At 38.4% G+C, this 23,602-nt stretch overlaps 1 protein-coding gene across 1 annotated transcript; it reads left to right on the top strand.

Moving 5' to 3' along the window:
- The first annotated feature begins 332 nt into the window (after nucleotides 1-332).
- Nucleotides 333-22,600, top strand: LOC131941013 (uncharacterized). Its single transcript, XM_059299974.1, has 4 exons — nucleotides 333-485; nucleotides 17,305-17,468; nucleotides 18,070-18,360; nucleotides 21,267-22,600. Exons 2-4 carry the CDS (start codon nucleotides 17,367-17,369, stop codon nucleotides 22,020-22,022), a joined length of 1,149 nt encoding a protein of 382 aa, XP_059155957.1. The 5' UTR covers nucleotides 333-485; nucleotides 17,305-17,366; the 3' UTR covers nucleotides 22,023-22,600.
- Nucleotides 22,601-23,602: the final 1,002 nt, after the last annotated feature.

The following is a 23,602-nucleotide window of genomic DNA, read 5'->3' as shown; positions in this document are numbered from 1 at the left end:
ACACCAACGTATCGTCACAAGAGATAGTAAGTTGATTCGATTCTTTAAAGGGAACTAACTACAGACAAGTGAGCATTTCCGTACAACCTGCCACAAAAGGGGAGCTAACTGATGAAGCCAATCGTTGTCTAAAGTATGTGCCCTTGCGTCGCCACAGACGCTAGTTATAGGTTAGTTTGACAATTAAATAGGTCACAATCGTAAACACGTCCAACTTAATTTGTTGTTTTTCAATTCTGTGGAAAGAACCCAATTGCCCTGGTGTGTCGAATTTTTTGGAGTTGTACAGTAAATCCAATTTTGGGCCATCAGCTCTATTTATTGTCAGAGCAAAGGGGCTGAACTCGCGACATGGACCAGTTTACCTGCCCCTGGTTGCTGGCGGCTGACACAATGTGAAGGGCTATAAGGGCCGCGGGGACAGTGTTGTTAGCAGTAGGATTTCAACTACGTGCTGACGTGAACAGAGAGACGAAACAAATCAGGTAGGGTATATTTTAATATATAGTTTTTAAACTAATTTGTTATCTTACAAATTAGGTTTAATTAATATATTAATTAAATGTGTAAATAGCGATTACATGTTTGTGTTGACATCTGACAGTTGTGGTATTGTTTACATGTAGACCAGTTGTTTCGTTTACGGGGAATTTGTTTTTAAATGATGTTGTGCACCACTTCTGTGCTCATTTTGAAGAAGAATGCAATTCAAAATAGTTATCAGGGCCGTGCTATTATAGTCATCTCGCACAGCTTATAAATAGAATAGATCCACCCACATCAAGAGATACACACAAGCACGTAGTTAACACACACGTACGTACATATATACACACACACATATATATATATATATACACATACATAAGCATGTCAGCTGACATTCGGTGCTTACCGCTGATTTTCTGATATATTTGTTCTGATATATATATATATATATATATATATATATATATATATATATATATATATATATATATATATATATATATATATATATATATATATATATATATATATATATATAAGCCTTAATATGTGTGTAGGCCTATATATATGTATATATATATATATATATATATATATATATATATATATATATATATATATATATATATATATATATAATTTATATATATATATATATATATATATATACAGTGAGTACTGTATTGATATTTTGCACCAAGCCACTGTACATCAATGTGAATACATGTTTGATTACAAATTACTATTTCACACGTTTATATTTGCATAAAATCGTATGCCTGCTATTTTTACGCTGACAAAAATCGACGACAAACTCTACTTTATCTACCTTTTTTGACCGTTAGGTTTGGGAGGCACACAAATTCAGTTTTTATCGTCAGTTCGTCACGATGTCTAGACACAGACATATACACAGACGTATATATGTCTACACGCAGGTGTAAGCCTGTCTACATACAGGCGTATGTCTGTCTGCTTTACACTTTTTTCTCAGGGGGGGGGGGGGGGCTTGGAATTTTCGGGGGGGGGGGGGGGCGGACTAAAATTTTCGGCGGGGACGGGGGACACACACACTGTTAAAAGTATATACTTTATAGATTCCATTTCGTTCGGTGGGGCGTTAGACTTTCTCTCCCCCCCCCCCCCCCCCCCCAAATCCCAAGAGATGCCTGGAAGAAACTCTGCTGTCTACGCAGAAATGAATGTTTGTCTTCATTGAGGCGTATGTCTTACTACTTTACAAGCAAGCTTTGTGTATGTCTGTCTGTCTACACGAATGTGCATGTCTGCCTGCAGACACGTTTAGGTCAGTCGTGTGTAGTAGTATAGTTATGATATTCTGTTGTTTTTTTTAAACATAATTTTCGCTCTTAGAATTTATGATGACTTTTACATGAGTTTGTTTTCGGTGAAGATTTAAAATAAATATTTCAACATTACATTTTAAAAATGAACGGAACAGCTTCTCACAATTTACGGTAATTAGCATCACCGTCCTATAATCGCTCCAGCACTTCTATCCACCTTGCTATCTGTTGACATCAGATAAATCAATCAATGTGTATACAACTCTCTCCACTTGAAGATATGTTGCGTACTTTTTTATCGTAAAAAAAAAAACTACACACTTGGTAATGCACTGCTTAAGGGCTAAGCAACGCTGAGCTATAGATCTAAACTTTTTTTTTTAATACTGCCTATGCTTCATGCTTTTAATTTGATTTTAATATTTAACGACACAAAAACAGAATCAATACTTGACATCTCGGTTTTCAACCATTCCTTTCAATTTCCCCTCCCCCAACCCCTTTCTTTCTAAATAGGCCTTTTTGATTCTCGTCATTTTGACTGCTAGAATATAAATTTAGTTGAAGTGAGGTTAGCCAGAGACGTAACTGTTGGATGGAGAGGAGGGGGGGGCAGAGGCGTAGCGACCCTTCCCGGCGCCCGGGGACATACTTTCAATTTGGCGCCCCCCTCGGGAGCAAATTTTCGATTTGCACCCCTCCCCTCGAACTTTTCATTTGCACCCCCCCCCTCAAACTTTCGATTTGCACCCCCCCTCGAACTTTTCATTTGCACCCCCCCCCCCCCTCAAACTTTCGATTTGCACCCCCCCCCCCCCCTCGAACTTTTCATTTGCACCCCCCCCCCCTCAAACTTTCAATTTGGCGCCCCCCCTAAAGTCGGCGCCCGGGGACATATGTCCCCCCCCGCCCCCCCCCTCGCTACGCCTCTGGGGGGGGGGGGGCTGCCTGCTGAGTTACAAACATAAGGGCACCAGCATCTGTGGGCTCCAGCAAGTTCTCGAGTTCGAATCCGGATTCAATTCAATACAACGTCCCTGAGTCGACCCAGCTCTAACGGGTACAAAACTCACGTTACGGAAAGTAAAGGGCATAGGGCAGACCACACTATCCCTTCATTTGCCGAGGCCACAGGAACACGTGAACTCTACTGCAGTTTTCCTTTTTTTTAACCCCAATTTCTTTTTAAAATACGGACTGACTTGTGTTAAGTAATTTAATCAATTCCTATTATAATTTACAAAAACATTTTTAATGCAAATGTGACGCCACTTATTCTGGACCCTCGCCCTCGTCATAAATCTTCCTAAAACTCCGAGCCCCCCCCCCCTCCTCCCCCCCCCCCCCCCGCTCCCCCATTGGAGTGTGCCGTCATTTATGGAAGACCCCTAAGGGTGATGCGGATTATGAACATAGTTAATCGAAAGGAACTTGTTTACCCTGTTTGTGGTTTCAAATTATATCCAGGGTACCAGAAAATTCTGCAAAGTCTCTCAAACTTTCCTTTTGTTTTTGACATTCGTCGTCACAAAACTAGGGACACTTACTTAAATTGGAGTGTATCTTAGATTCAGTTGTTCTTCCATCATATACGAATATTCTAATGATGTTTTTAAAAATATATTTGAATTTTTTTTTTAAATTAACACGTTGTCAAAAACTAGTATCCCGCTAGTACGAGTTTTTAAAAAACGAATTGTCCTGATTTTTAATTGCGATAGGCTATAATCTTTACAAGCAGATCTCTAGAAAAGATAAAAGACAACGGCATTCCGGCAAGTGATGGGTTATTCTATCATGTGATAAACTTCGCATCTGTGTCCAAACTTTATCTGGTCATGTCAACACGCTAAGATAACAATTTTCATCTGTCTATCTGTCAAGTGTTGACTTAACCTCGGCCGAGACAAACTGCCCACAGCTATGTGATCCTTTATCGTCCGCACAACCTATGTGACATACACTTTACTTTCTGATCGCTGGATGTGTATATTAATGACATTGTGTACGTAAAAATGACTAAAATAGCCACTATATATAGGCCTATATATATATATATATATATATATATATATATATATATATATATATATATATATATATATATATATATATATATATATAATATGCCTATATATACATGTATGTATATATATATATATATATATATGTGTGTGTGTGTATATATATATATAATATGCCTATATATATATGTATATATATATAGCCTATATATATATATATATATATATATATATATATATATATATATATATTTAGGGGGGGTGACACCAAGGCAAAAAATAGCAAAATATATAGAGAAAAATTTGAGGGGGGGGGGTGCAAATCGAAAGTTTGAGGAGGAGGGGTGCAAATCAAAAGTTTGAGGGGGGTGCAAATCGAAAGTTTGAGGAGGAGGGGTGCAAATCAAAAGTTTGAGGGGGGTGCAAATCGAAAGTTTGAGGGGAGGGGGGGCGGACCGCACCGGGTGACACCATTTAGGGGGGGTGACACCAAGGCAAAAAATAGCAAAATATATAGAGAAAAATTTGAGGGGGGGTGCAAATCGAAAGTTTGAGGAGGAGGGGTGCAAATCAAAAGTTTGAGGGGGGTGCAAATCGAAAGTTTGAGGGGAGGGGGGCGGACCGCACCGGGTGACACCATTTAGGGGGGGGTGACACCAAGGCAAAAAATAGCAAAATATATAGAGAAAAATTTGAGGGGGGGGGGTGCAAATCGAAAGTTTGAGGAGGAGGGGTGCAAATCAAAAGTTTGAGGGGGGTGCAAATCGAAAGTTTGAGGAGGAGGGGTGCAAATCAAAAGTTTGAGGGGGGTGCAAATCGAAAGTTTGAGGGGAGGTGCGAATCGAAAATTTGTCCCCGGGAAGGGTCGCTACGCCTCTGGGGGGTGACACCATTAAGTGCCGCACCGTGTGACACTAGACCTCGCTACGCCACTGTATATATATATATATATATATATATATATATATATATATATATATATATATATATATATATATATATATATATATATATTACATTGAATTATATGAATTCTTTAAAATGTAATACTGAAAATTGAGGATCGTTTGAAGTTTAATTATATATATGTAGCTAGGGTGGGCCTAACTACTAGTTACAAATCTGATAACGAACGAGAAGCCGAGACGCAGTATTGCAATCTGACGCAACACAACAGGTGGCTTATTGGGTCGGGCTGATAACAATCTCAAAGCCAACGCGTGCTATTTTGGGAGACGGTACAAGGAGATTCAGACGGCCTGTCAACTTTGATTGATGGGATGCAGATGTTATTTCACGGACTGTATGTTAGAACTACGCAACTAGTGGTCGGAGACATCGAGTACAAGTATCGATTACGGAGGAATACAAGTACGGAGACGAGTACGGATACAAGGCATAAATAGGAGGGGACGGCAGAACTCGCCCCTTTTTCCTTTTCGATCGCTGGCTTTAGATCAGTCAGTCTGTGTGACATACTCAAGTTGGTTATATTGTGTTAAGAAGGACAATAGACATGTGGATTCAGTTATATGAAGCCTAGTGAGGACTGTTAGGGGGTCAGTTGATTCAGACTATTATTGTGAAACATTTCTGTTGATTCATTGTGTTATATTGAAGCATTTCTTGATTCATGTAATAAAAGGATCAATAGCGAACCTGCATCTTCGAGTCTTTCTACTGTAGTCGATGTTGTGTAGCATGAGTGGTTCAACTCGTTACAATTGGCGTTGTCGGGCAGGATAGACTCGGGGAAGGTCACATTTGGCGTTGCGAACAGGAAAGATGCAACTAGCCTAGGTCACATTTGGCGTCGTCGAGCAGGATGAATTCAACTAGACTTGCCGTTTTAGGCACCCATAGTCAACCTTGTGCATAACTGTGTTTTGTGTGTATGTGAATTCGGACATTCAGGAACTGTGAAAAATCGAGGAAAATTTTTTTTCATATACACACGGTAAGAAAGAACTCTTTTGTTTTACTTACGGAATAAAATGTCTACTCTGGATGAGAAGCAGACCCATATAGTGGTCCTACCCAGAGAGTCCCACATTAACAAATTTTACGGGGACGGTGATCCCACTTTAACCAACAGGTTCAGTGAAGAGGTCAAAGCGGCCTGGGCCTCGAGAGGCATGTCACCAGAGGAAAGATTAAGACTGCTGATGGGCAGCATAGGAGAGACGGTTAGGGCAGAGGTCAAATGCCACGATAAAACCATCCAATCAGATCCAGATAAGGTGTTGGATCTGATTATGGAGACCTTTGGGGAGAGACGGTCGGGATCGCAACTGCTGGCAGGGTTCGTAGGCTTGAGGCAGAGATTGGCGGAGAGTGTGATGGAGTACTCACACCGGATGAATAGGGCCTTTGATTCGGTAAAGATCAAAACACCTGACATTGATGTACGCCTACTGAGGGACCATTTCATTGAGGGGCTGGCAACCCCGATCCTAAGAAGAGAGTTGAAAGAGGAGGTCCACAAAGACCCGCAGTTGACCTTCCTTCAGGTCAGGAACTCAGCGATCCGCAGGTCCGAGGATGAGGACCAATCGAACTGTTCGGTGGACAAAGTTTCTGTACCTGAACAGAGACAATCCCCACCCACAGGGGCCGACACGATGGAGACCATGATGGCTCAACTGTTGGCCCACCTAGATAAGGTTGACCAACGTTTGGAGAGGTTAGAAAGCAGGTCAACAGCTGAGAATCGGGAAAAGAACGGGACAGAACAGGGACGGGTTGGACGGCCGCGTCCGGCCAAGCCATCACTCCAATGGACGGCCGACGGTCGACCAATTTGTTTGTCTTGTTCACAACCCGGACATATGGCACGGTACTGTCCGGTGAAACGATCGCCCTCTGTAAGGCAGGTCAAGGCTACAGAGCGGCGAGGTAATGACTTAGTAAACAAAATGACAAAGAAACACAGTAAGGAGAAAAAGAAAGGTAAAACACAACTAATGAAAAAAATGAACTGTGAAATGAACTTGAATGTTGAAAAGTTTCAAGTGAACAATTTGTTGGCTGAGAAAAATGATGATAAGGTAGAAATTGGTAGACTTAAGAATGAGATCTCAATGTTAACCAGGAAACTGGATAGGGAAAGGTCATGCAAATTAAAAGCACAGGAGGAATGTTCATCTTTAGAGTGTCTGTTATCGGAAGAAGTAAATAAAAATAGTAGACAACAGAACAGTGTTGGCAAACTAGAAGAAATGAAAGAGTCTCAAACAAGACTTGAAGAGAAATTATCCGATATTGAAAAAGAACTTCAAAGTACAGCAAGGCTGGGATCCATCGAACAGCGATGGGCAGCAGAATTGGCACTCGTTGACCTAGAGAGAAAACATCGCCCGGGGCGGTCCAATGTCAATGCGGACGCCTTATCAAGGAATCCTTACGAGAGACCGGGCGATGAGGAAGAAACGCTGACAGGAATATGTGAGGTCAGAGCGTCAGCAGATATCCCTCATGGGGTACAAGTGATGCAAAACGGGCAGACCGGGGTGGAACACATATCCACAGAGCCCGGACATATGGACAGTAGTGATTTTAATTGCCTTAATCACAAAAAGATAAGAGATGCCCAGAGAACGGATAGTGGCTTACAACCGCTATTGAAATACGTCCAGGAACAAAAATTCCCAGGAAGAAGGGAAAGAGAACAATTTGGTCGAGAAACAAAGAAAATACTGAGTCAGTGGGACCGTCTCAGTATAGAGGATGGTGTTCTCATGCGGAGAATTCATGACCAAATTGATGGGACAATACACCAGGTGGTGGTGCCTGGACAATTAAGAGAAGAAGTGCTAAGGTTGGCACATGACAGGGCAGGACACCAGGGTCAGGACAGGACGCACAAAATATTACGACGGAGGTGTTACTGGCCCAATATGGAAATGGAGGTCAGACGCCATTGTGAGGCTTGTGTGAGGTGTCAGCATGCGAAAATGCCAGTTGTCAAAATGAGACAGCCATCAGGACACCTACTAGCGACAAAACCACTAGAGATTGTGGCTATGGACTTTACGTCGTTGGAGCAATCATCGGATGGGACGGAACATGTGTTGGTAATGACTGATGTATTCACCAAATGGACGGTGGCGGTGCCCACGCGAGATCAGACTGCCAAAACAGTGGCAAAGGTCTTAATAGAACATTGGTTCATCAAATATGGCATACCAAGACAATTACATTCTGACCAAGGAAGGGCTTTCGAGTCAGAAGTAATTAACCAACTGTGCAGCCACTACGGGATTAACAAATCTAGAACAACCACATTTAATCCGAAAGGAAACGGACAGTGTGAACGGTTCAACCGCAGCATGCATGATTTGCTGCGTACGCTAGAACCTGAACAGAAAAAACGTTGGCCTGATTTTCTCCCAGAGTTGGTATATCTATACAACTGCACACCCCATGCCACAACCGGCTTTACGCCATACATGTTGCTGTTCGGACGGGAGGCTCGACTCCCCCTTGATTTGTTCCTAGGAAAAAGGGAGAGTATGACTGGCTCATACACCGCACTGGAATATGTGAATGAACATATGAGAAGAATTAGAGAAATGTACAGGGTAGTACAGGAAAGACTAGAACATGAAGCACGGCGAAGGGAACCGCCGGTACAGACAAAGGACCCGCCACTCAAACTGAATGACAGGGTATTACTGCGTAGTCACCCGTTAGGCAGAAACAAAATCCACGATCTCTGGGGACAGGAGATATGGCAAGTCGTGGAGATGCCTAAAGTAGCAGGTGGCCCCTTTAAGATAAGACCCATCGATCACGCCAAACCGGATCGGTGGGCGAATATTGCTCAATTAAAGAAATATTGGAATAGGCAAGAAGAGCAGTTACACACAAGGAAATCCAAGACAATTAGGGAACCGGAAACTATAACGGAAATTCACATACCCATCCCGGAACCATATCACCATCATCAGAACAACCGCGATACACAAGTGGAGGATAACGGCAACAAAGAGGATCCCGTTCCTTCCAGAAGCAGAGAGACAGTAGACCATCAGATAAGTGGTCCGCGGAGAAGTCTGAGGAACAGAAGGAAGACGAAATTTTTTGTCAGCAACCATCAAGTCTTTCATGGTCGCGCTGGTATGAGAACAGACTGTTCAAAAAGCTATAAAAGTGAACTGGTGAAGGCACCAAACGAAAAGGGTGGATGTGAATTCTAGAACTGTTTTGTGTCTCAGGAAGACGATGTAGACACAGTTATGTGAAATAGGTATAACTGTCAATCGTATACGAATGGGACGTCGTGGACAGTGAGTGGAACAATAATATTTTTTTACGATTATGCGATTGACTTTGGAGGAGTGCACCTGCCAAGCGTTGTTTGTGGTTGAAAACACACAAAAAAAGGCAGGGGTGGATGTAGCTAGGGTGGGCCTAACTACTAGTTACAAATCTGATAACGAACGAGAAGCCGAGACGCAGTATTGCAATCTGACGCAACACAACAGGTGGCTTATTGGGTCGGGCTGATAACAATCTCAAAGCCAACGCGTGCTATTTTGGGAGACGGTACAAGGAGATTCAGACGGCCTGTCAACTTTGATTGATGGGATGCAGATGTTATTTCACGGACTGTATGTTAGAACTACGCAACTAGTGGTCGGAGACATCGAGTACAAGTATCGATTACGGAGGAATACAAGTACGGAGACGAGTACGGATACAAGGCATAAATAGGAGGGGACGGCAGAACTCGCCCCTTTTTCCTTTTCGATCGCTGGCTTTAGATCAGTCAGTCTGTGTGACATACTCAAGTTGGTTATATTGTGTTAAGAAGGACAATAGACATGTGGATTCAGTTATATGAAGCCTAGTGAGGACTGTTAGGGGGTCAGTTGATTCAGACTATTATTGTGAAACATTTCTGTTGATTCATTGTGTTATATTGAAGCATTTCTTGATTCATGTAATAAAAGGATCAATAGCGAACCTGCATCTTCGAGTCTTTCTACTGTAGTCGATGTTGTGTAGCATGAGTGGTTCAACTCGTTACAATTGGCGTTGTCGGGCAGGATAGACTCGGGGAAGGTCACATTTGGCGTTGCGAACAGGAAAGATGCAACTAGCCTAGGTCACATATATATATATATATATATATATATATATATATATATATATATATATATATATATATATATATATATATATATATATATATATATATATATATATATATATTACATTGAATTATATGAATTCTTTAAAATGTAATACTGAAAATCGAGGATCGTTTGAAGTTTAATTTTTTTTTAAGTAATAGTTCATTCACACGATTTTCTCTACAATAATCTCTTGTATTTACTTTTTACATATTATGTCTATTTATTTGTCTTCCTTTGGAAGAAAAAAGTTTTTATCTAGGCCAAATCCTTCGGGTAAAGGTTTAAAAATGTTAAAAAGAACATTAAAAAAACATTTTGTTACATAATAGTACAACATCTGGTGACATACATTTCAGCTGTAGTTTTTTTTTTTTTTTTTTTAGTTTGAAAAAAAAATATTTTGGAAAAATTGTAAACAATCTTTTGTGTTGTTCGCTTCAAAGAAAATCATTGAAAATTTACGAGTCCTTGCTCAAAGACCTTAGTCTATATTCAATGTTAAATCTTACTTTTTTTTTTGTTAAGATTATAAACAGTTTTTTTTGTCTGCTTAGGCTTACGCTTTTCAACTTCGTTCATGTAAAATATTACTAGTGCTGAAGTTGATGTTATGTATATTTTGACTGGGGATATTTTCAAAGTCTATCTTTTTTTTTAATTCCATAACTTTTTTTTTATTGCAGTTAAGTGATTATTCCCTAAATTACTTGTAATTTAAACCAAAAATTTTAAAAATGTATCAGATATTATATCGATCTACAAATTTAAAAGCAGGAAAATCAACATACTCTTTTTAATGATATGATAATATCAGGTATAAACTGCTCGGACTTAATCGGGATGAGTGAAAATGTAAATTATATGTTCTAAGGTGTTCTATTAATTTTGATATTCGTTAAACCAAGGCAATACAAAATATCATTCGCTTAAATCAAAGAAAGCGGCCCGTACCGTTAGTTATGTTTAAATATACAGGCCTATCCAGAGTTTCTTCCAGGCATCTCTTCGGGGGAGAGTCTATATATACTTTACCAGTGTCCGCCACACCCCCACACCCCACCCCCCGAAAATTTCAAGTGCTCCCACGGAGAAAAAAGAACACTGCGCCTATCTAGATCTATATGCATATTTACTGTTTCAACAAATTTGTGAGTTCAAATTAAATCTTTGATTATTCTCACAAACGTTATTACATGCGGACATAGATATTTATAAACGGTGCACCTGCATATGGCCGCCTAAAATTAAGGGGCCACCAAGCACACGTAGGCTTATATGGGGGACGGAGGTCCATTTATGACCTGCAAGCAGTGTGGGGGTGGGGGGATTCATTTCCATGCGGATGTCCATGTGTTAAAATAAATATGTTACAACACTTAAAATTTTTCTCATCTGCATACAAAATGGATACATTTAATTTTTAACGGCGTTTCCCGTATTGTTAAGAATATCGAAGTTTCTCGAATTTTTTAATCGCAAATATCTAGTGATTAAGTTCGTACCTCCGGGGTAAGTGATCGTGAAAGCAGAACTATAGGTCATGTCGCCTCGACTTTCAAAACATATTTAATTCATCTTGTAATATTTCACGACAGACACTACGGAAAAAAGAAATCAGCACGAAGGCGTACATGTTTATTGTACGCTACTCATACACAGCACGTATCAATGAATTAGTATTCTAGATTTTAGGAAATCGTGACATTTCTATGGCTTTCCGCATGGGGGGATATACATTTTTTGTTACAAGCCCTATAGAAATAAAACAAGAAAGAAAATATCAACACAGCTGTTGTCGTTTGTTTGTTTGTTTTTGTTTTTTTAAATTACAAGCTTTTTTTTAACTCACTTCCTCTGTCGTCAGTCTAGATCGAACGCAGGAGTGATAATTCGGACACTTCTACTTGACCGATACGATTCACAGTTGGCACATGGGTCAAGACATGAAGACAATGCATAGTGACATTAAATTTGACTTAATTGGATGCCTAATTAATTTTTTATGAATTAATTAAAATTTGGACCGAATTAGTAGGCATGTCTATCCAACCACACCACACGCGTCATCACGTTCAATAGCTGCGCCATCACGTTTCAATCGGCGCGCAATGGTTTTTAGTCATGTAACTCTAGTTTAAATAAAAACATGTAAAGTACTAAAAAAATTCATAAAAAACGTTTTAATAACAAGCTTTTATGTACTAATGCTCTAAAAAGTAGAAAATAAATTATAGACTACTATTTAAATAACTAGAAAGAAAAGCGTGGGTCTCTTCCTAAACATTAGTGAAGGTATCCAATAGATACTAAAGTGACCCACGCTTTTCTTTCTAGTTATTTAAATAATAGTCTATAATTTATTTTCTACTTTTTAGTGCATTAGTACATAAAAGCTTGTTATTAAAACGTTTTTTATGAATTTTTTTTGTTGTTGTTGTTTTTTTAATTTGTTTTTCTTTCTTTTTTTTGTATTTTCTTTCTTCCGCGTATTGAATAAAACACCCAATCAGAGCTCCGTATAGAATAAACGCAGACATATTTTTTTTAAATGTATTATCTCTTTATTAGAGCAAATTTTTATGAAAAGTCTATTACTATTTGATTTCCGAGGAAAGTATGTGTACTCTTTTTTTTTCACGATAGATAAGACTTCATTTTTTTTTCATTCCTTTCACAAAATTTGTTTTTAAAACTTGGTAGTCAGTGTTAAAATGTTTATTTATAACTGTTATTTGTTTGTTTCATTTAACGCTTGAAGAACGTCAATTTTTATAATGCTTTCAACTTCCAAGTAAGTCTTGAATAATTTATGAGAGGTTGGTATTGTTGTTTATTTAATGGATAACTTCGATTTTTAAATGAATTGAGAAAGAGCTTGACATATTATAAAACTGCAATTATATAGTAGTGTGGTGTATTTTCCTTGCACAAGTTTTTTTTTTCATGATTTTTTTTCACTTTTGTACTAATACTAATAACTGAGCATGTTTCAAAATTATGCTAAACAAAGAAAAACTACTTATCGAATAGAAGAAGAAACGGGTTTACTGTTCGAACAATGCTTTTAAATCAGACAGACCTCAAAAGGATTGTGAAAAGAGTATTTGTGGTTGATGGAATCGTGTGGTAAGCCGCCTTTGTTTTCCCTAACTCTAGTTAGGATTCGAACTCGATAATTTCGGGTTAGCAGTCTAGATCTCTACAGCTAGGCCACGTTGTCCCATTTATATGCATATATAAATATGTATGTATATATATATATATATATATATATATATATATATATATATATATATATATATATATATATATATATATGTATAGGCTATTATAGCCTACATATGTAACAACATATTAATATTGATAATTTGCTTTTATGTTGTTTTGTGTTTACGCGTTTTGTGTTCAGTTCTTTTCTGTTTTCCAAAAAGCATTTTTATGTTCGTCACAAAAGTTTCCCTTTTCATTAGTGGGACGTAACTGATTAATGAATTCCATTATCCTATTTGCTTACATTTATAAAAAGTCTAATTATTTATAATAAATACAAAATAGTACTTTTTTGGTCTAAAAAAAATAAACAGCAGATGCGCCTTCATTATGATTTTTTTTACAAAAAACAAAACGCGCGCATTTAAATCTAGAACAATATCATACAATTCTCTTAAGGTTCTTAAGGTTAAAATACCGAAGTTAAAACACACATATTTAACAAACACCGGAAAACTCGTAGCTTACAGATCGTTCCCACAATATCTCTAAACTGTTAAAGTAAACAAAAGGCACACCGCACCACCTTGCACCGGTGAAAACAAATACCGAACATCCTTTTATTTTACTCTACGAGACAAAAAAAAACTATCAGATAAACAATGGACTAAGTAGGTCTTTAAACTTTTTGAGACAGACAGCTGTGATGCAATGTCTGTTGACTGTTTATATCGCTCAGTGTCGGAGCAAACAACAGTTCAAATTATTGGATTCGACTGTTTTTAAAGGTAATTATTTCTATTGGTTGATTTGTTGACATTTTGTAAAGTCTTAAATAAAAGGATCTAGATCTAACAACGTCAGACATCAGATAATGATACGTTGTAAAAAGCAATTTTAATTTGGTGGCTTATGTGACGAGAAAAAAGGATAAAATAGTGACTAATTTTGTTAGGAGACTAGATGTAATTCAATTCCTTGCTGGCTTTGTAAAAACAACGCTTTGTTTATTACACCCCCCCCCTCCTAACTCATGCTAGAGGTGTAGTCAGTGATGGGGCTACATCAACAATAAAACCTGTTTAGGTACCAGCTAGTAAAGGTAAGCAATAGGTCAACCCAGTTTCATGTAAGATATGGACCGATTTCATTAGAATTATAGTGAGTGTGCAATCACTGCTGAATAACCTTGTAGACATAAAGGCCCATCTGCTGTGGTTTTGTAGTCTTGACATAAGAGATATACTGGTTAAGTGTAGAGATTATCCTATTAAGGTGTATAGTCATGACGTAAGTACTGTGTAGAGATTATCCAATTAACGTGTGTAGTCATGACGTAAGTACTGTGTAGAGATTATCTGTTTAGGTGTGTAGTCGTGACGTAAGTACTGTGTAGAGATTATCCTATTAAGGTGTGTAGTCATGACGTAAGTACTGTGTAGAGATTATCCCATTAAGGTGTGTAGTCATGACGTAAGTACTGTGTAGGAATATCTGTTTAGATGTGTAGTCATGACGTAAGTACTGTGTAGAGATTATCCTATTAAGGTGGGGAGGCATGGCGTAAGTACTGTGTAGAGATTATCCCATTAAGGTGTGTAGTCATGACGTAAGTACTGTGTAGAGATTATCCTATTAAGGTGTGTAGTCATGACGTTAGTACTGTGTAGAGATTATCCTATTAAGGTGTGTAGTCATGACGTAAGTACTGTGTAGAGATTATCCTATTAAAGTGTGTAGTCATGACGTAAGTACTGTGTAGAGATTATCCTATTAAAGTGTGTAGCCATGACGTAAGTACTGTGTAGAGATTATCCTACTAAGGTGTGTAGTCATGACGTAAGTAGTGTGTATAGATTATCCTATTAAGGTGTGTAGTCATGACGTAAGTACTGTGTAGAGATTATCCTATTAAGGTGTGTAGTCATGGCGTAAGTACTGTGTAGAGATTATCCTATTAAGGTGTGTAGTCATGACGTAAGTACTGTGTAGAGATTATCCTATTAAGGTGTGTAGTCATGACGTAAGTACTGTGTAGAGATTATCCTATTAAAGTGTGTAGTCATGACGTAAGTACTGTGTAGAGATTATCCTATTAAAGTGTGTAGTCATGACGTAAGTACTGTGTAGAGATTATCCTACTAAGGTGTGTAGTCATGACGTAAGTAGTGTGTATAGATTATCCTATTAAGGTGTGTAGTCATGACGTAAGTACTGTGTAGAGATTATCCTATTAAGGTGTGTAGTCATGGCGTAAGTACTGTGTAGAGATTATCCTATTAAGGTGTGTAGTCATGACGTAAGTACTGTGTAGAGATTATCCTATTAAGGCGTGTAGTCATGACGTTAGTACTGTGTAGAGATTATCCTATTAAGGTGTGTAGTCATGACGTAAGTACTGTGTAGAGATTATCCTATTAAAGTGTGTAGTCATGACGTAAGTACTGTGTAGAGATTATCCTACTAAGGTGTGTAGTCATGACGTAAGTACTGTGTAGAGATTATCCTATTAAGGTGTGTAGTCATGACGTAAGTACTGTGTAGAGATTATCCTATTAAGGTGTGTAGTCATGACGTAAGTACTGTGTAGAGAATTCCTATTAAGGCGTGTAGTCATGACGTAAGTACTGTGTAGAGATTATCCTATTAAGGTGTGTAGTCATGACGTAAGTACTGTGTAGAGATTATCCCATTAAGGTGTGTAGTCATGACGTAAGTACTGTGTAGAGATTATCCTATTAAGGTGTGTAGTCATGACGTAAGTACTGTGTAGAGATTATCCTATTAAGGCGTGTAATCATGACGTAAGTGCTGTGTAGAGATTATCCTATTTAGGTGTGTAGTCATGACGTAAGTACTGTGTAGAGATTATCCGTTAAAGTGTGTAGTCATGACGTAAGTACTGTGTAGAGATTATCCTATTAAAGTGTGTAGTCATGACGCAAGAAGTGTGCTGCACATAAAATAAGAACCGGGCCAAGGCTAGTCCTCTGCACCAAGTTTAATGTGATAAGACACTAGTCCATCCAACCTGCACGCTTTCACCTGATGGTACTTACGTTGTCTACTTTATTTTGACACATCTTATATCTAGGACAACAAAGCTTTATCGACTCAAGACAGTATTGAATATAATCAAAAGATTTTTTTTCTATATTCATTATCCATAAAACTTGTATTTTGTTTTTCTTTGTTGTTTACTGTCATTTATTTGGATGTCGGAGGTGGAAAGGTTAAATAAAATGGACTAAAATTGCTTGCACTCATTTATTGAAAACCCTAAGGATATTTCTATTGTACTAATAGACAGTGTGATCAGCCGAAAACTCAGCACATAGCGACAGTACACAATAGCACTTGGACATCCCAACCTCTTCGTCGGTTTTCTTCCGACTAAGAGAGAAAGCTGAAATCTACCGTCTAAACCGTCCAATGCATCACCCGACCCCCTGGCCCCCCCCCCACTCCCCTAATTACGTATGACCGTCCACGTGTGGCCAGCTGTGAGTGCGTGCCAGATTAGGAACTTGTATTGATATCGATTACGATTGCGGCCAATTTTCCCCCTACCAAAGTTCTGCAATTTCCTGTATCGTTCAATTCTATTTAGCGCCGCTTCCCCTAAACGGTGTGTGTGGGGGGGGGTAATATTTTTAGGCATAGAAGCAGTGTGTTGTGTATGTATGTATGTATGTATGTATATATATATATATATATATATATATATATATATATATATATATATATATATATATATATATATATATATATATATATATATATATATATATATATAAGATATTATAATTCGTAAAGTATCATCGTGTGTACATGATAACGAAAGTCAAAGGGAAGATAACTTCTGTAGATAAATTCTAATCTTTCTTTACCCTATCACTACTGTCCAATTAGGTGTGTGTGGTTCAATATTGCGTTAATCTTTTTGCTCAATTTTAAAAAAATTATTTTAAATATACAAACCCTTTATTTTATTGATCTTATTAACCTCGTTAGACCTGACAGGAAGAAACAACCGTTGGACATGTATTTGTTGTATATCAACAATGTGTTGGCTTGCAGTTTCATTTTTTTTATTGCTATTTTAAATTATTTTATATTATAATTATATTCCAGATCGATCTAGGTCCAGCCTATTTTTGTCCAAGAAATGAAAAGAAAAGACTGCAGGTAGGAAGATGTCAGGTAACGTGACGACCAATATGACGTCATTCTACCAGAACACCACGCTGTACGACACCTTCCTGATGACGCACGGGCATGTTTATGATTTTCAAAAGGTGCGGATACTAATATTCTCTTTCGTCTCGGTTACTGAGCTTATCATTCACTTACTAAACGGCACTAAATGTACATACCCTGAGGTTTGATTTCATTATCAATCGAACAGAAATTCAGATGCAAAAAAGAAGTTAAATAACGGCTTCATACGATAAATATTTAATCAAATATTGCGCGCTATAACTAGTTCGTTCCCAGTGTTTCTTCCAGACTTTTTTCTCCGGGGGGGGGGGGGGGCACTTGAAATCTTCGGGGGGGGGTGGTAAACTTTCTTCGGGGGGGGGGGGGCGGACACTGTTAAAAGTATATATTTTCTATATAAATTATATAAATTTCATTTCGTTCGGGGGGGGGGTGGTAAAAAATTTTCGGGGGGGGGGGGGGGGGGGGGCCAAGCCCCCCCGAAGAGATGCCTGGAAGAAACTCTGTTCGTTCCTCGGATAAATTGGTTCTAGCTTTATCTTGTTCATTATTGTTGAATATGCAACACTACAGTTAAATATCTTCATAATGGCTTCGTGTCCCAGGAATTGCGAGTATTATAACTGAAACATTTCTATTAAAGAGTGATTTATGTCATTTCATTTTCCCCCAATACAGATAGCGTGCATTGACTGGGATGACGTGGAAGTCGAACACTCTCTGGCGCCCCGTGCCTACACGTCATGGAACGCCCTGAACATTCTCCGCCTCACCCTGGCCATGTGGATCATGGGCAGCCACGTGGCCATCATCGTTTTCGTGCTGGCCATGCGAGGCCTGAGGTCACAGCCCAAGAATCTGCTCATCGTGAACGTGGCCTTGACCAATCTCCTGATGGGCGCTTTCGTTGTGCCGGTCAAGCTGCACTTTATACTTAACCCGGATGTCATGGCGTGTGACCTTGCCATTGTAAGTTTGCCACGGCCTTGACAGAACTGTTTTTATATATATTTTTTGTGTGTGTGGCTTACTAAACTCATTTCAGCTCTGTAATTTTTTGTATGTAATGTAATTGATGGCTCAACGATGTTGTCGATTGCTAAACCCAAAAAAAAAAACCTTTAGCTCGCCAGTTCTGATAAGTACTTGATTAAAGTTAGGTAAATTAAAGGCAGCGGTTATATAGCTAACTACACTATCTCTCCATATGCTGATGCAAAACAAATAAACCGGGAGTGATCTCCCCTAAACTTTCTCGAATATTCTTATATAAAATAACAGGGGATGGAAACTCGGGCTATAGACATGATTTTTAATCCATTTTAAATACTTAAAGTTTTAAAAATAGAATAAAATCTCGTAGACAAATTAATTGCACACCAAGTGAACGCAAATAAAAAAAGCGCATAATAGTGCGCAATATTATTAGTACTTTTAAAATTTACATTAGTTTTTTGAGAAATCGGAAGTAGCGTAAATTACTACTTCCGGTCAACGGAAATTACTCAAAATTTAACAGAAGGTAGAGAATTAGATCTTTTACTTACATGTGAAATTTCATTTATCTATCTGAAATAGTACTCAAGTTATAGGCTTTTAAAAAATTCAAAGTAGGAAAAGTACCACTTCCGGTTATCGGAAATCGCTCAAAAGTTGATACGGATCTACGATTTTGATAAAATACTTATATATGAAATTTCATCAACCTAGCTGTAATGGTACTCAAGTTATCGTGTTTACACACGGACAGACACACACACAGACACACACACACACAGACATACGGACAAGATTGCAAAATTATGTTTTTCCGTATCAGTGAGGTGTAAAACGTCGAGATTTGTAGAAATCTCGATTTTTTTTTTTTTGCACGATTACAATACTTTCTCTATACTACGTATATACGAGAAAGTAAAAACAAACAAATAAACTCTACTTTATCTGCTTTTACCGTCAGCATAGAGAAGGAAGCTTTACCATGCTTATGACTTGTTTATGTGTAAGACTTTGTTTTAATTATTCTTTCGCCTTTTTGTTTACTTTAAAAAAAACTCATACAGATAATACCCTTATCCTAATTTATAAAAGCCCAATGTGCGCACATCTCTCTCTCTCTCTCTCTCTTTCTCTGTCCGCAAAAAATTTTCGCCGGACATCACGTCAGAATCGGCAGCGATATATCGAGAATTTTTTACGGACTTTTGTTGAAAATAATATGTTAGATGTTTTAAATGTATAACCACAATTTTATTTAAAGAAGAAAAATAAAAATTTAAGGCGTATTCGAATGTAGAGAAACAGTATTATTTATGCAACCGGAAAAGCATTAATATATGTGAAAAAGAACGCATAAAACTGTGACGTCACTATTGCTTATACATTAACTATTGACGTCATCTGCCTAAAAAGCGAAGATGTTAGTGTACATTAAACCACGCAGGTGGTGCGGGTTCGAGACACACCAAGTCAACTTGGTTAATGTATTTATTTTTATTATGCTCGGGCTAAACTTAAAAAAAAATTCTTTTAGGAATCTAGATCTAGATCTAGATTGTCGGGTGTCCAATAGGGCACTTCCCGGCGCCGCAGGCGCTTCAAATTTGGCAGGATCTTGCCTTGGGGCGACAGAACACGGGGGCCGGTTGGCCGAAAAGTCTACGATGAGGGGGTCAAAACTGACCTCGACTGACCGGTACCTTATATGAGCTATAAATCGAAAAAAAATGTCCACGGATTAAACCTCTTCATAACTCTTGAGGTCGTAGACCGACCCTCGGGCGAATTAATTAAGCATGCAAATTCTCAATGTTTTCGAAAGCCTAAGCGAAGCTGGGCAGCATGCCTAGTAACTTTATAAAAATGCAAACTCCCTACATCCAAAATATAAGAAGTGCATTACCAGAAATGAGATTCCCCCCCCCCCTCTAGTAACTAGTACAATATATTCTAATATAATCCATACTTAACCTAAAACAATCTACCTCTAGTAACTAGTACAATATATTCTAATATAATCCATACGTAACCTAAAAAAATATACCTCTAGTAACTAGTACAATATATTCTAATGTAATCCATACGTACCTAAAAAAATATACCTCTAGTAACTAGTACAATATATTCTAATGTAATCCATACGTAACCTAAAAAAATATACCTCTAGTAACTAGTACAATATATTCTAATGTAATCCATACGTAACCTAAAAAAATCTACCTCTAGTAACTAGTACAATATATTCTAATGTAATCCATACGTAACCTTAAAAAATATACCTCTAGTAACTAGTACAATATATTCTAATGTAATCCATACGTAACCTAAAAAAATCTACCTCTAGTAACTAGTGCAATATATTCTAATGTAATCCATACTTAACCTAAAAAAATCTACCTCTAGTAACTAGTACAATATATTCTAATGTAATCCATACGTAACCTAAAAAAATATACCTCTAGTAACTAGTACAATATATTCTAATGTAATCCATGCGTAACCTAAAAAAATCTACCTCTAGTAACTAGTGCAATATATTCTAATGTAATCCATACTTAACCTAAAAAAATCTACCTCTAGTAACTAGTACAATATATTCTAATATAATCCATACTTAACCTAAAAAAATCTACCTCTAGTAACTAGTACAATATATTCTAATGTAATCCATACGTAACCTAAAAAAATCTACCTCTAGTAACTAGTACAATATATTCTAATGTAATCCATACTTAACCTAAAAAAAAATCTACCTCTAGTAACTAGTACAATACATTCTAATATAATCCACACTTAACCTAAAAAAATCTACCTCTAGTAACTAGTACAATACATTCTAATATAATCCACACTTAACCTAAAAAAATCTACTTTCTCAGGGCTGGACTTTCGTCTCGGATTACTTCCAGACATCCGTGTCTCTGTTTGCTGTCTTCAGTCTCGTGCTGGAGCGCTTCATCTACGTCTTCACGGAAAAGAAACAAATCTACGTCAAGCCCTGGGCCTCAAGGCTCATCACCGTGGTCCTGCTCGTATCTCCCTGGCTGTTGGCCGCCATCTTGCTGGCACCCACATTTTACGGCGGGATGCTGGCTAAGTCCCATGAGGGAGACAACTGCTTGTTTAAAGTGAACGAGAACTACTTCGTGGCCGCCCAGCTGTTGTCTTTCATCCCGGCGTCGCTGGCTGTTTTTGTGGCGGCGCCCTACACGGGTCTGCTGGACTGCCTGCGCCCCAACCGTTGTTTCTACACGCCGCTCACCCCTAAAGGCGAGTCAGTCACCGTGACGGCTTTCGTGAGCCTGTGCTCCATCTTCGCCGAGGCGCCGTTCTGCATAGTCCGCGTCCTACTGATGACGATGGAGTGTGACAACTCGGTCTGTGTGGGTCTGGTCCACGCCCTTACCATGACGATATGGGTCCGCCTTTGCAAGACGGCCGTCATGCCTTTCATCTGGCTGGCTTACACTGACATAAGAAACGCGATGCTTTGTCAACTGTCTTTTGGGGACGACCCTAACGATGATGAAGATGAGGATGAGTTCGAGGAACCTGAACAGGTGGACGATACTCAAAAGTTGCCGTTGAAGTCTATACTGAGAAACACTGTTCCAAAAACGGAAGAAAAGACTTAGCTTGGAAAGAAATTGAACGATCCATGATTTGAGTGGGAATAATGAAATTAACTCTAAGATACAACGATTTGTTTGCAGCGTTCGGTTAGATGACACAGTAATTCTATGTTCTCTTATAGGGCAATATCGAAGTTGGTGTGTATTGATTGTTAACTTAACCCTAGTCTAATCCTTGCCTTGACTTTAACAGCGATATTTACATTGCCCTGTTTGGGAAAATAATAGAACACATCATTTTTAGTGAGGATTCATTGAGGCAGAAAAAAAAACGTGCAATTTAGATAACGGATTAATAATATTTACTTGTACAAAAATGTAAGCGTGTCTGCTTAATTACTTTTTACACTAATTAATTAACAGTATCTTTCATGAAGATGTTAACGTGTGCTTGACCTGTTTTTGTACTTTATTTGTCACTTGTGTGCATTTAGTCAGCAAATGATTTTTACTTTAAAACGTAGTCTAGAACTACTTTTTTATATTAGTTTTAATTTGTTTACCTTTAATTTTTAAAAGTGTAAAGACCGATGAGCGTCACAGAGGGGTGTGGCTACACCGGGTGACACCCGACCTTAGTGACGCCAGTGGCGTAGCGAGGTCGGGTGTCACCCGGTGCGGCACTTAATGGTGTCACCCCCCCCCCCCGGAGGCGTAGCGACCGTTCCCGGGGACAAACTTTCAAATTTTCGATTTGCACCCCCCCCCCCCCCTCAAGTTTTCGATTTGCAACCCCCTCAAACTTTCGATTTGCACCCCCTCCCCATCAAACTTTCGATTTGCACCCCCCTCTCAAGTTTTTCTCTATATATTTTGCTATTTTTTTGCCTTGGTGTCGCCCCCCTAAATGGTGTCACCCGGTGCGGTCCGCACCCCCCGCCCCCCCCCCCCCCTCGCTACGCCCCTGATTACATAGCCCAACTGTGGGCAGAGATACAAAGCTTTTCACATTTTCTTTGTCCTGAGTAGCTTGACACAGTAAAAACTTGCTTGATGAATGTTTAGGGCAGCGAGTCAGAATTTTGAACGATTGAGAAATAACATTTAAAAACTGTATACAAACCACAATTATTCATCATTAAGTCTATATTGTGGATGGAACTGACTGGTAGTAATTATAATTGTTAAAGCTGTAATTTTATATATTTGTATAAGCTTTTAAAAATGATTTATTCTGAATACGGGATGTTGCATGGAACTTAATGGATTGATTAATATATATTGATTAGCGGCTAACAATATAAAGAAAAATTACGAGGTAAACGAAAAGTAACACAGACAATGGCAGGTTTTGCAAGGCGAAAAAGAAGCAAAATAAAACAGGAATGATCTCCCCTAAACTTTCACGTATATTCTTATTCTTTCTTCATGACGCTTTTCTGAGGTCGGTCAACATTTAGTGTATTGATGAATTTCTATTACATTCTACAAAAGTAGCCTTTTAAAGACGCGTAATACTAAAAGAGGCGACAGCTATTTTTTTTTACATATTACTTTTAACTGCAAAAATGTCTTTTCATTTTCCAGAACCCCCCCCCCCCTTCCCCTTTATCACATATCTCACAAAAATCAGATCCCTCCCC

The sequence above is a fragment of the Physella acuta genome, unplaced genomic scaffold (genome assembly GCF_028476545.2).
Source record: "Physella acuta isolate Inbredline_101_S28 unplaced genomic scaffold, ASM2847654v3 ptg000339l, whole genome shotgun sequence".
NCBI classification, from domain to species: Eukaryota; Metazoa; Mollusca; class Gastropoda; family Physidae; genus Physella; species Physella acuta.
This window is presented reverse-complemented; position numbering and strand designations above follow the sequence as displayed.